This window comes from Atta cephalotes, assembly GCF_000143395.1.
Source record: "Atta cephalotes unplaced genomic scaffold scaffold00003, whole genome shotgun sequence".
Taxonomy (NCBI): Eukaryota; Metazoa; Arthropoda; class Insecta; order Hymenoptera; family Formicidae; genus Atta; species Atta cephalotes.
In genome coordinates, this window is record NW_012130067.1 from 3,675,995 (window position 1) to 3,690,062 (window position 14,068).

The following is a 14,068-nucleotide window of genomic DNA, read 5'->3' on the forward strand; positions in this document are numbered from 1 at the left end:
AGTATATACTACTATATAGTATATATATATATATATATATATATATATATATATGTGTACGTGTATATATATAAAAAACACAAGACGTTTTATAGTATAAACAGAATATAATCGATTCTCATGACATTCTCAAAGATATATGAAGATTATGAAGCAGTCAACTAGTTATGATAAAAGTATATATGGAGATATAGCAGGTATTAACCGCATCCGGATGGAAAGCTATCTGAAAACTATCTGAAATAAACAAATAATTATGGTAAAAAGAGATGATCCATATACACAAGAAACAGATTTTATTTCAAAGGTGTAAAATATATCGTTATACAAATCATATGAACCGTGAATTATCATAGATTTTATGTTTTGTAAAAGTTTAATTCAAATTCCCTGAAAGAGGTTCAATGAATATCAGTAGATAACATTTCCTTACACCATTGATTTATAGTATGTCGGAATATCAAGCCAATATAAAGATGAGTATCAAAATAGTATAACTAAAGATAAATAAATAATTTAACCATTAAGTAACTATTAAATAATCAAATTTTCAAATAGAGTAATAGAGACTGCATACAAACAAATAAAAATTATGACTTCTTGATGTTGGATTTATATATTTTATCAATTTGTAATAAAACACTCAAATTTATATCAGTTTAATATAACAACAAGAACATTTAGAAAATTATATGAACTCTAACCATAATCATTATTTTTTAGTTTTTCATTTAACAGTTAGCACTATTAAACAAATTATTGGATATTTATCTACTGTATGAAATAAAGTTTTTTTTATAAAACTATTTGAAATAAAGATGATTAAACTAAATTGTAATTAACTTGATTTATAATATATTATTAAAACTGTATGCTTCATACAATTTTCTGAACGCCTATTGTATATGTATATATATATATATATATCGTATTAAGGTTTACTTACAGCTTGCTTTTTTTTCAAATGGAAGTTTAATTCTCAGAAGTGGACTGTGTATATGGATAATTCTGATATCCTGTTGGAAAAGATGGATTTTGCTGTCCCGTCTGTGGTTGAGAATTGGATCCAGTATTCGCTGCGTAATAACCAGTTGGCGCAGAACCAGCGTTCATCGTTGGATAACTTCCGTAAGCTTGAGGGAATGCATTAGGCGTGGTACCTGGTGGACCAGCCGATTGTCCCTGAAGAGTCTGCATTTGTTGCTGGGCCATTTGGTTTCCTTGCATTCCGAGCTGCAATAATATTACATATGATATCACATACAATATAAAAAAAATACAACATATTAAAATACAACATTGAATATTATATTTTAAGGAAAATACCTTGCCTGCCTTCATTTGAGCTTCTATCGCTTCTGCTTCTTTTATTTTACCGATGCTTCTGTAATATTCTGCCCATTGTACACTATAATCGGCTTGACCGCCATTTTGTGCAGCACCTGCCTGCTGTTGTTGCTGCGCCTGTTGTTGTGGCTGTTGATTTGGCCCAGCGGTACCCGTTGTTGTTGGATTAGATTGGTTTTGTGAATTGCCTAAAATATTTTAATAACATTGTATTTAAGAATATTTTAATATTTTAGAGAATATTTTAATATGTGGTAAAATTTGGGCAAAAAATTATGCTACATCTATCAACAAAGATTTCCTTTACAACATAACATTGTAAACATGTTTACCTCCTTGCTGATTGTGATCTTGCTTTCCTTGTTTTGCTTGTTGTTCGATCATATCTGCTTCTCTATGCATGCCTAATGACCGATAATACTCTGCCCATTGAGCGCTATAGTCAGGCTGACCAGTCTGTGGATTGACTTGTACAGGAGCTTGATTAGGATTGTCTGTAAGAGTAAATGTATCGCATAATAGATGTAACACTTACCTCCTTGCATGCTATAAGGAATCATAAAACCATACATACTTCCATCAGTGGATTGTGGTTGGTTTGGCCATGCTTGATATCCTGTATTCCAATTTGGATTATACCCTACTGCTCCTTGTGCTGCAGTATATGAAGAACCAGCTGGACCCTTTAAATAATAAATATTATCGAAAAAAATTCTTACGTTAAGAGATAGTCGTATACATATAATTAAACGTATAACTAAATGTACCATGCCCAGCTTTTCGCTAAATATTCTCTTTGCATGCTCGACTTGTTCAGGGTTTCCTCGAATAATGAAAATCTTTTCATTCTCATTACTTTGATTCCTTCTGTCTAACTCACAATGTGCTCCTGTCTGTTGATTTATCTGTTTGATAGTTTCACCACCTAGAATAAAAATTTTAATAACGTATAAAATATATACGTTATACCCGATAACGTATAAAAACATTACATATATTACATTTATTAAATGTAATTCAGAATAAAATAATCAAGATTTTAAATTTTTAAGATTGAAGATTTCAATAATACATATATAACTCTATAATTAACACATATAGCGAATAAAATAAACCTTTGCCAATTATAATGCCACATTTGGAAGAAGGAACGGTAAACGTTGTTTCAATTTTATCTTGCATAGGGCCACCTTGTCGTCTATCCCAGGTTCCGTATTCATTTGGATTACGATTGCCGCCAAAACCATTACCTCTCGGACCACCGCCTCTGCCTCCCATATTATTTCTACCATCATCTCTCCTCTAAAAATAAAAAATAACATATTCTGTACTTAAAAAATGAATGAAGAGAATCGATTATAATGTTATGCTATTAGCTTGTATATGGATTTATGCATTCTAACAAATTCATAAATAGATAAAATTTATTTACCATGACACTATCAATCAATTCCTGAATTCGTTGACGAGCCTGTTCAACAGCTTGATGCTTCCCTGACAATAAACATTTTCTATCGCCAGGGCCCTCTTCTCTTCCTTGTTGGAACTGAACTTTAGCTCCGCTTTCCGCTTGTATCTTTTTTATCATATCTCCGCCTTTACCAATAACGACACCAACTGCGGCTCTTGGAACGAGTACCTATTATTAAATGATAATTTTATAAATTTTAAGAATAAAAAGATACATCACTCAATTTCTTCTTCTTTCTACAGCCAATAAACATTTTTAATTACATTCGCTTGTAATATAATAAAAATCATTATTAACCTCTACTCCATCACTATTTGCAGGACCATGATTAAAACCACTATCATTAGAATAATTTCCCGTTCTTTCAGTAGCACCTCTTCCTCCTCTATGAAACATTTGTATTTCTTTTTCAGCTATTAATTCATAAACTAATTGCTTTGCATATTCAACTTTTTGAGGATCTCCTGTTATTCTATAGAAAGAAGATATCAGCTTTAAATAATTATGCCATATTGTCCTGATAGATCAAGTTAAAAGAAATAATTATTTGTGTATGCAAAAAAAACATTTGTTTATTTTACCTTAAAGGTTTTTCTTGTTCTTGAGATGGTCCTTCCTGAATAACAACCATTTTAGCTCCAGATTTTTCTTGAAGCTGTTTTATGGTTTCTCCTCCTTTGCCGATTATCAAACCAACTTTAGGACCTGGAATCATTATCTCAACAAATCCTGGATGTCCCATCATTCCGCCACCGCTACCACTCATATTCATATCACCAATTCCCTCACTTCTGCTTCTTTGATTTACTATTGATAACACAAGCTCCTTTGCTCGACTGAAACACATAAAATACCAAAGTACAATATTTTTTCAACTAAACTGTTTTACATGTGTCAAAAGATTTAATCAACAACAATAAAATTTGTTTGCAACACATAAATATGCACTAATATCTATTGCGGATCAAAATTATATATCACATTTGTAATATATAGTTCTCTTTTCTAATGACCAATATCTTCAAAAGGTATAATAAAAGGTTTCAAAAATTTTATATCAAAATGCCATATATATTTAAACAGTTTCTAATAAATAAATAAAATTTTCTTCATGTTGTGATTAACACGTCCCCATGCATATCCTATCCTCCTTCCTTCCTTTTCTCTCCATATCCTATTAAAAGCAAAAAACTATTAGTAAATACAAAATTATTAAATTAAAAGATCAACTCATTAATCAATTTTCAATGGTCAGAAATTCTGAAGCTTATAGAAAGTCAAGTATTGAACCCGCTATGGCATCCAGGAGCTAAATAAAGATTCTGTAAAACATTTCATAATTTCAATATGCGAAAGCATATGTCTTACATTTATAAAATGCATGTTAGGATGAAATTGTAGTGTATATAAAATATACTGACATACACAAACTGTTATTAAAATGTATCTCAATTACACTGTCTAATAATAGGATCAGAAAGCATTGTGCAATATTTATACATTATCATAACATCGCAGTTTGATATAAAACGATTTTTCAGTCATTTTTGGGGAGTGACAAGATGGGAGTGTGGTGAAAACATTTACACTTAAATAAATTAGAATATAAAATATCCCTATATAAATTTAAGGAGGATAGCAGATTTGCTTGGCTGATTTACAATTTTGACAGAAAAGTATTTTTCACAACCCAGAATCTATAAACATAGAACTTGAACTGACAATCATATCCCATTTCAATAAAATAATTGCATTCAAAGTCAACAGACAAAAGTAAATTCATTATCATTCATTGTGTGGTAAATTCTTATCATTCATCGTGATATAAAGTCATGGTATTGCATTGCATACAAAATAGTTATAAAATTAACGAAATAAGAAGGGAAAACAAGTTACTTGACAGCTTCTCGTGAACCAGTTAGCGTGCAAACACGCTCAGGTAGCCCACCGCTTTCTGGTGCCATTTGAATCTTACATCCTGTTTCGGTTTGCAATCTTGTTATCTGTTCTCCACCTCTGCCAATTACTGTAAATATATTATTATTACTTAAACGTAATTACATATCTAATGCTCCTATTATTACATTTCAATTACAAGTAAAAAAGAATCAATCAATATAACAAAAACAATACACATAACTATTCTAAAACGCAACAAGATTTTCTAGATTAATGTTAAGATAATAATAATACTTAAGCTATTAAATTTTATAATAATATTATGTAACAATCATATAATGTCACAATAAATAATAAACTAAGGATATCATAACACAGCAGGTTATGCTCTTAAATAAGAGCAGATTTAATATATTATAGAATATTCATACAAAGAATACCAGTAATCTCTTCCATAATTTTACTTACTTAAACCAACCATTTTATCTGGAACTCTGATATCTTCATTGCACATACTACATAATGGATTGGAAGAAGGCGGTCTGGCTCCTTGACCACTTGAATCTCCAATGGAATTACCTGCAGGTCCTCCACGAATACCTATTAAAGGATCTGCTACTAATGATGCCATTTTCTTTGCTTCTGGCTCTAAAAATACAAAACATAACGCAATGTTAATACAGAATATACACAAATCTGAAAAATTTGTTAACCTTCACTAATAAAAATCTATAGAAGAGATATATATTTTCAATATATTTTTAAATACATGTATTACCTGAACTATCTTCAAGAGGACGTTTTAACTTGGAATCCTGATTATTTTGAGCACCACCAGGATTTATCTTCGCAGCAATCTGCAAAGATTAAACAAAGATATAAACTTAGAATAGAATGCTTTATTTTCTAAACTGAATTATTATATACTTCTGTATAAATATTTCAGTTAAATGAAATATTTACAAATATTATATTATACAAACATTATAATATCCTCAGACGAGCCAAATTGGTTATCACTATAAAAAAAAAAAGAGAAAACTGAACGAAATATTATAAACGAATCTTATTCTGATATTAAAAGATTTATAAATATGGATCAATCTAGCCAGGCTTGTATATCGTAGAAATTTTCCTAAATCGGTTCACTGTGTATAAAATAAAGTAAATTCGAAAAGTAACAGTCGCGTCGGAACGGCCGCGAATTGCCGCGAGGAAGTGACGCTCAACTCGCGTGTAGACGCACACGGCTGACACGGCGCCGTCCGCTATCGTCGACGTGTTCATCACGGAATCGTAATTACCTGCTTGGCGCGTTGGAGTGCCGCCGCGAATGCGGTGCTTTGGCTGAAGTTCTGAGGCGGAGCGACCGCTGAGTAGTCACTCATGTTGGTGCATGAAGTTATTGGGACTGGTTGAGGAATCTAGTTAACGTTGTTGGCGCTGGTTCAATCACCGGCTGTCCCAACGATCCGTTTCACCGTTGCGAGCGGTAACGCGATGGAACGAAAACGGTCTGCAGACGCAAGAAATAACACTTTTATGGAACGTACGACGCCGTACGCAAAGAACGGAAAAGTTTGCTCACTTTGCGGCAGTCGCGAGTGAAAGAACCGTACTTTCACGGGGGAACGCAGGGGAACGACACAGCGCAAGCGTCCGCCGTTGGGTGCACGGTCTTTTTAGTACGGAAACTTGCGAAAACTTGCATCTTCGTCACGATTCGTCGATAATTAGAGACGCGGGATCACGTGGTGCGATGCTCTCGAGAATGGTCAAGATTGGCTGCGTTCAGAATTATCATCTGAATGCACCCAGATGTCATTTTATTCTTGTTGTTCACGAATGTTAAACAAAGACAAAAGAACATCTGAATGCATTCAGCAACGATTCTGAACGCAGCTTTGCAAGGCTGCATTCGGAAAAATCATTTTAGTCTCTTCCCCTTCCATCACATTTCATTTTATTCTAATTACCCTATTTTAAACAAGGATAAGATAATATATGGAGGCATCCAGATGATATTTCCGAACGCAGCCCAACTATTGTAAAATTCTTTAATATGATTGGTTTTGCTTTTAATTCCTTACTGGATCTAAATGCATAAACTAATCATATTTAAGAATTTTACAATAGTAAAATTCTTCGTTAAAATTACGGAACTGCTTTTTCTGCTGAACGCAGCCAATGTGTGTTTCAAAACCAAGGCTGCGTTCGGATTCCTACCCGGGTGCTTCTTGAGGTGTCATGTCATCCTTGTTTAATGTTCGATAAACAACAAGGATAATGTGACATCTGGGGAACACCGAGGTGAGAATTTGAATACAGTCCAGCAATATTAAATCTGTTAGCATAAAATCTGTTGATTTGCTGATTCGATTCCGAGTTAATAGTTTGTTCTTTTTAATCATATTTTTTGCACTTTAACTCTTCTTTTGCAGTTAAAAAAAAAACAGATAAGCCTGTTCTTTTTGACTGAACTTTTGGCATCAGTTCATTTTTCTTTTCTCTCCAGTAGCGAGATTCTCTAAACGTCGATGTTTGTCGCTAGAGGGTATAAAGAGAGTGACGCCAATTAGTCGCTATTTGGTGTCCTACATCTAGGGTATCTAGGGTATGATGTAATTCCTCGTCTTAACCTTTTTTTCTTTAACATTGTCTTCTTCTAACTAAGGACAGGAACAATAAGGACACCTAATGGGTAATCAATCAACGTTAGAAGTTCCATACAATAAAAAAACAGGGAACAGAGAAGAGAGAATAAGAATTTCAACCTACTAGAAACTGTGTATTCCACAATACATAATTTCTGATAGGTTGAAATATTTATTATTTCTCTGTTCTCTGTTCTCTGTTTCTTTTATTGTGCGGAGCCCCTCAAGCACATGCATTGATGTCATTCCTTTTAGATTATTTTTCATTGCTACACTTTCTGAACTAATACACACAGTGCAATAAGTTGAAGTGAAACAAACGTTTGTTTCACTTTAACTTATTGCACCGGTTCAGAGCAGCAATAAAAAAACAGACCTTTTACACTCACTCTAATTGTTGCTATTATTAACCAATGACAATCCTGGAAGAAAGCGCGGCACTCGTTGGTTGTTGCTAATAACGACAGCTACATAATTATCGATAAAACGTTTAGAGAATCCCGCAAGGAAAGAAGAAAAAAAATGAACGGGTACAAAAATTCAAACAAAAAAAACAGACCTAATGAATATGCTAAGTACAAGTGACGTAAATTATAAATTTTCAAATTAAACATGGCGGAATATCGTGACTGTTCGAAATTGACCATCATATTCAAAAAGTAGAATTCTTTGATAAGCATCGACAAAATAGTTGACTATCTTTTGTCTGTTTTAAAGATAAATTAACAAGAATATTACTTTACTTATGTACAATCTGTATATTTTTTTGATGAAATAGTAATTAAGGCAGATATATATAAGGTGTAATAAAAAGAAATCCATTATTTTTGCATGAAATTGAAGGCTTTATTTAGTATAGTTAGAATGATCCGATTTAGGTCAAATATTCACTGTTTTATTCGATAACTTGTTGCTATTTTGAAAGTAATTCCATTATGCCTTTCTCAGAAAGGCAGAACCTTCGTCCCTATTGGCAAAAAAACTGGGACAGTCGATTTTCACAAGCTTCTCTTGAGGCGAATTTTTCACCAGCAAAATTATTCGCCATAGACAGGAACAGATGGTAATTACTTGGAGCCAGGTTCGGACTATAAAATGGATGCATAAGAACTTCTCAACCAAGCTCCTGGAGCTTCTGGCGAGTCATTATCGATGTGTGTGGCCTTGCGTTGTCCTGATAGAATACAATTCCTCTCCTATTGGCCAGCGCTGGCCACTTCTGAGCGATTGCTTCCTTCAGACGGTCCAATTGTTTACAGTACAGGTCTGAATTAAGAGTTTGGCCGTAGAGGAGCAGCTCATAGTAGATGATCCCTGCCAATCCCACCAAACACACAGCAAAACCTTCCTGGCCATCAATCCTGGCTTGGCCACCGTTTGCACCGGCTCACCGCGACCGTTTTCGCTTGAAGTTGTCGTTGATCCACTTTTCATCACCAGTCACTATCCGCTTCAAAAATGGGTCGATTTTGTTGCGATTCAGCAGCGATTCGCAGATGGAAATTCGGTCCATGAGGTTTTTTTGCGTTAACTCGTGTGGCATCCATACATCGAGCTTCTTTTTGTATTCAGCCTTATTCAAGTGGTTCCAAATAATTTTTTGTGCAATGTTTAGCTCGAAACAGTGCAATCGAAACAGTGCTTACATGACGGTCGGACTCGACGATTTCCATTATATTTTATCGCCATTTTCGACAATTGGCCTTTCAGAGCGTGGTGCATCTTTGACATCAAAATTACCGGAACGGAATCGACGAAACCAAAATTGCACGTGATTGGCTGTTACAGTATCAGGACCATAAACACTATTCACATTTTCAGCCGCCTGGCTTGCGTTTTCACCTTTATCGAAGAAAAATTGTAAAATATGGCGTATTTTCTCTTTGCTGGTGTCCATCTTTGACACGCACTCAAATTGAGTCAAGCAATCACAAAACTGAGAAGTTTTTTTAGTACGAAATCTTATCTTTGTAACGCCATCTAGCGTAACCCGCACTTATACAACGAGATGCAGATTACTAAAGCCATCTATTGGAAAAATAATGGATTTCTTTTTACTACATCTTATATATTATAATATTAATTTATTCTTAGGATAATCAAAACAATTAATCTCGATGTTATCCCCACTTTGGTAGTCATGAAAATTTGTCCAGAGTTAACTGTACTCATATCCATTAATCTTAGTTTTAGAATGTTAAAATGATTCTTAATATTGGGTGTGAGAAAAAGTTTGTGGCGTTTTTCCGTTAGATGGCATTAAATGCTCAGCAGTCGACAACTACTAATCGCATCGGCAACACTAGACGTGCGTTTAAAAAGTGACATTTTAACCTTTGTTTTGAGCCGAAAAAGATTGAAATTGGTGAAGTGGATCAAAAGTTATTTTATTTTGAATATGGAAATAAATAAGGAAAAAATTCGCTACATTTTGCAGTATCACTACGATAAAGGCAAGAATGCTGCACAGGCTTGTGAAAAAATTTGCGCTATTTACGGTGAAGATACTCTATCAAAATCAGCAGCACGGAAATGGTTCGCTCGCTTTCGTGCTGGAAATTTCGATGTGAAAGATGAACCTCGCTCCGGTAGACCAATCACTGAAAAGTCCCATGAAATCATAGTAAAAGTCGAGCGTGATAAGCATGTGAGCACTGTGGAGATTGCCAGGGAACTAGGCATCGACCACAAAACAGTTTTAAATCATTTACACAAAGCTGGATATAAAAAGAAGCTTGATTTAGGTTCCTCATGTTAGGAACATGATGGACCGAATTAACATTTGTGATACGCTGTTGAAACGGAATGAAATTGAGTCATTTCTGAAGAGAATGATAACTGGTGATAAAAAATGGATCACCTACGACAATCCAACTAGAAAAAGATCGTGGATAAAGAAAGGAGAGAAGGCGCAAGCAATTGCAAAACCTGGATTGATGAGGAAGAAGGTGATGTTGTGTGTGGTAGGATTGGAAGGGAATCGTTCACTATGAGCTGTTATCGTCCAATTAAACAATTAATTCCGAACTCTACTGTGAACAACTGCAGAGATTACAACAAGCAATTGAGAGGAAGCGGCCAGAATTAATCAATAGGAGAGGTGTCGTCTTCCATCATGACAACGCTCGACCACACACATCTTTGATGACTCGGCAAAAATTGCGAGAACTTGGCTGGGAAGTTTTAATGCATCCACCATATAGTCCTGACATAGTACCCTCAGACTATCATTTGTTTAGGTCTCTGCAGAACTCTCTTAATGGTGTAAAGCTAGTTTCAAAAGAGGCCTGTGAAAATCACTTGAAGCAGTTTTTCGATCAGAAACTACAGAAGTTCTATTGCGATGGAATTATGGCTCTGCCCCAAAAATGGCAAAATATTATAGAAAATAATGGAGCATATTTGGTTTAAATAAATTGATTTCAATACTCTAAGAAAAACTTTAATTTTACTAAAAAATCGCCACGAACTTTTTCCCATACCCAATATACTGCATTATTAAGTCATTTTGTGATATAATTATAATTAAAATGCAATTATGTTTTGTATACTTATTATACTCTTCTTTTTTATATATTTATTATGATATCTTGTAAAAATTTTTTGTAGTCCGATTTCATTTATTACGTTCTTCTGCTTATATGAACATTATTCTTAACGAATAAAATTGCGCAATTAAGTTATGCTCGATCGTTTTTTATAATTTGCATAAACTGTTTGCATAAGCATTGATGAATAAAGTTACATGGAGATACACTTATAGTTATAATCATTTTTATAATCATCTTTATACGTTTGCTGAACAGTTAAAAGTATCCCTCATATAGCTGCTCATAATATGAAACATATATAACAAAAGAAAAGGGTTAATAATAAGCAATTTATATATACTATATATTTCTTTTAATAAGAATAGATTCATCATTTATCGCAATCCTTTTCTGTGTATCTTTTTTCCTACAAAATTAATATACAATATATACAATGTAAACTAAAAAACGTAGGAGATAACAGAGCACAGAAAAGAACATAGTCATTAAATGATCACATTTTATACGTTTTCATAATTAACATATTAATAATAATAATAATATAATTATTTTTTTTATATTACATGGCATTTGCTTGTATTAAATTACATTTTTGTAAAGAATTTTAAATATGTATAAATTATTTATAAATTAATTTTTCATAAAATTCAAATATATTTAAGTACAAATATGTAAAATATATAAAAATAAAAATAAAAGTAAATATTATATATTGTATGCATAATAAAAAGATTTACCTATAATGAAACATTTTTATTACACACTTTTTTTATGCTTCCACTTAAAAAGTCTAATCAAATTAAAATAAATTCTAAAAGTATTGTTCTCTGAATGTTAAGTACATCAAAACGGTTATTAATTAATCCTTATGTTTTTCTGTATTACGTATTCTTTCCATTAAAGCCCGTGTAATGTTACCAGGTACTTTCTGATGTTTTCTTATTAAATCTCTAAGACTATCGGCAACCTGAAAGTATGTTGTAAAATATTTTTGAATGATATTACCTAGAATACTTGTTTTACACTGCTTCGTAATTTTATTTACCTTTATCTGTAATTCTTCGGGTGTAAGATTCCCATCATATGGAATAGGCTTGCCTATATATGTTACTAATTTTACTGGAAAGCCACCAAAGATTGGTACAAGAGGAAGCTTTGTCTTGGCATATATCTTCAGCCATATTCTTCTTCCCCAACTTACTGCTCTAAATGATTCTCTGAGATTTTTCGTAAAGAATGGGACTATACTCTAATAATGAGAAGAAAGCAACTGTTATAATAAAAACCACAAATAAAACAATACAAAAATTTTTGAAGAAAACGTACCACTTTTGCATCCAAAGCAACCTTTGCAAAACCCATTCTTTTCTGCCACATAAGTTCATAATAGGAATCTCCAAACAGAGCTTCATACACGCCACCTGGAGCAATAGCAAGCATGTTCCCTTCTTTTAAAATAGCAGAACACGATTGAATTGTACCAGGTATAATTTTCAAAATATCAGCAAATATGGACCATCCAGGGATCTTGAAGAGAAATCGGTCTACTACTAGACGGACTAGCCTCGAATTATATAGAAATACTTTCGATGTGAAATAATATATATCAACTGGGAGAGCTCCATGATAATATATAAATAATACTGGTTTATCTTGTGGAATATTCTCTAAGCCCACAATTTCATATCCTATTAAATATGTTATTTATATTAATAAATATTTATATTAATGAATAAAGCTACTAAAAATTTATATAGCTTAATTTAAAGCATTCTAATGCTTAATCTTATAGACAGATTATTAAACTGGAACCTACCATGCCAAATCCAACCATGTGCATCCCAGACAGCTGCGACCATATGAACAGCTGTGTCTCGCCATGCAGTACCATAAGCATTTCTCAATTTAACCCTAAAACAAAATATTTCTTTTATGTATATGTGTATATAAACAAGGGAATTATTATGAACACAAACGATTTTGTCGAATACATTAAAGAGATATATGTTAAAAACTATTACGTTTCACGTGTCGCTTCTAAAAATAATTTATTTCATTCTATTATAATAATTGGCTTTATACAAATATGATGTTTGTTATAGTTAATATTAATAAATTATATTGTGTATTTGTTTACAATATAGACAAATTATACTTTCAAACCTGTGTAACTTATAGATGTACAACATTAAGGCAGTTAAGTACAATAGCAGCGCAATTACAAGCGGGAGTAGAAATGTTATGAGTAATGGCATTAAGAGCCATGTCAGCCATAATGTAAAGTCCAAGTCAATGTACTGAACTGAAAATAATATGAAGTACATTTTTTAACAATCATTAAACCGCATCCTTCAATCATAATACATTCTTTCTTTAATATAAAAATTACAAAAAAAATCTTTACTTATGCAAACAAGAAGCATCTAAACATGCAATCTTAAATTTATTTTTTAATATATATATATATTGTAATACATAATGGAATTGTTAAGAGAGCAATTTATTTAAGTTATCATAATAGGCATAATAATAGGTAATTGTTAGAATAACACTGTGTAATTCTAATAGCAATGTATCAAGGCTAATTTTAATACAAAATGATACCTATAACATCTTCCACCATCAACCACAAGTTGTACACGATTGAAAACATGTTTAAACCAATATAAAAAGAAGACGCAAGACATAAAGATAATTTATAAAACAATTGAGATGCTTATATCTTTCTAGCAGGAAGCACTCGTATACTCATTATTACGATACCAAGGATCTTTTCATATTTGTATGTCATTCTATATATAACTATACATCTAACACAATTAGCATTCATTTAAATTTATTTAAATTCCAAAATTATTTCCATTAAGACTGTTATTCATTAAATCGTTTTCTTTGATTGAACAGGCAATCAATCGGTGTAAATCCGAATCGTCTCAAATCGTTCCACAAAGTGATACGCCAACCTCATTTTCATGATGCATTGTAATATTATTTTAAATTAAAATTATTGGAATCACGATCATTATTGAAAACTCAATTTCATAATTCATTATAAATGAAGCTATAATCTACGATATCAAAAAACATCAAGCCACACTTTCATATATATATATATATATATATATATATATATATATATATATATA

General features: G+C 32.4%; 2 protein-coding genes across 2 annotated transcripts; both read right to left on the reverse strand.

Moving 5' to 3' along the window:
* Positions 1–972: 972 nt before the first annotated feature.
* On the reverse strand, positions 973–6,114 carry LOC105625557 (far upstream element-binding protein 1). Its single transcript, XM_012206879.1, has 13 exons — positions 6,022–6,114; positions 5,496–5,574; positions 5,186–5,365; positions 4,715–4,844; positions 3,400–3,654; positions 3,116–3,290; positions 2,780–2,986; positions 2,463–2,649; positions 2,115–2,272; positions 1,922–2,030; positions 1,680–1,841; positions 1,327–1,535; positions 973–1,233 (listed from the first exon to the last, which is right to left on the reverse strand). The coding sequence occupies exons 1-13, from the start codon at positions 6,103–6,105 to the stop codon at positions 973–975; spliced, it is 2,196 nt and encodes a 731-aa protein (XP_012062269.1). The 5' UTR covers positions 6,106–6,114.
* Positions 6,115–11,660: 5,546 nt separating this feature from the next.
* Positions 11,661–13,575, reverse strand: LOC105625558 (transmembrane protein 68). Its single transcript, XM_012206880.1, has 6 exons — positions 13,527–13,575; positions 13,086–13,224; positions 12,739–12,833; positions 12,249–12,610; positions 11,968–12,171; positions 11,661–11,889 (listed from the first exon to the last, which is right to left on the reverse strand). The coding sequence occupies exons 1-6, from the start codon at positions 13,573–13,575 to the stop codon at positions 11,782–11,784; spliced, it is 957 nt and encodes a 318-aa protein (XP_012062270.1). The 3' UTR covers positions 11,661–11,781.
* Between the last annotated feature and the right edge of the window lie 493 nt (positions 13,576–14,068).

Excerpts from the sequence above, each read along its gene's own strand:
- LOC105625558 (XM_012206880.1), bottom strand. The coding sequence starts at position 13,575 with ATGTTTTCAATCGTGTACAACTTGTGGTTGATGGTGGAAGATGTTATA. Across the intron at positions 12,611-12,738 it reads ACATGGTTGGATTTGGCATG|GATATGAAATTGTGGGCTTA; the intron begins GTAGGTTCCAGT and ends CATATTTAATAG. Across the intron at positions 12,172-12,248 it reads TTGCTTTGGATGCAAAAGTG|AGTATAGTCCCATTCTTTAC; the intron begins GTACGTTTTCTT and ends TCTCATTATTAG.
- LOC105625557 (XM_012206879.1), bottom strand. The coding sequence starts at position 6,105 with ATGAGTGACTACTCAGCGGTCGCTCCGCCTCAGAACTTCAGCCAAAGC. Across the intron at positions 2,650-2,779 it reads AATTGATTGATAGTGTCATG|AGGAGAGATGATGGTAGAAA; the intron begins GTAAATAAATTT and ends TTTTATTTTTAG. Across the intron at positions 2,031-2,114 it reads TTAGCGAAAAGCTGGGCATG|GGTCCAGCTGGTTCTTCATA; the intron begins GTACATTTAGTT and ends TATTATTTAAAG.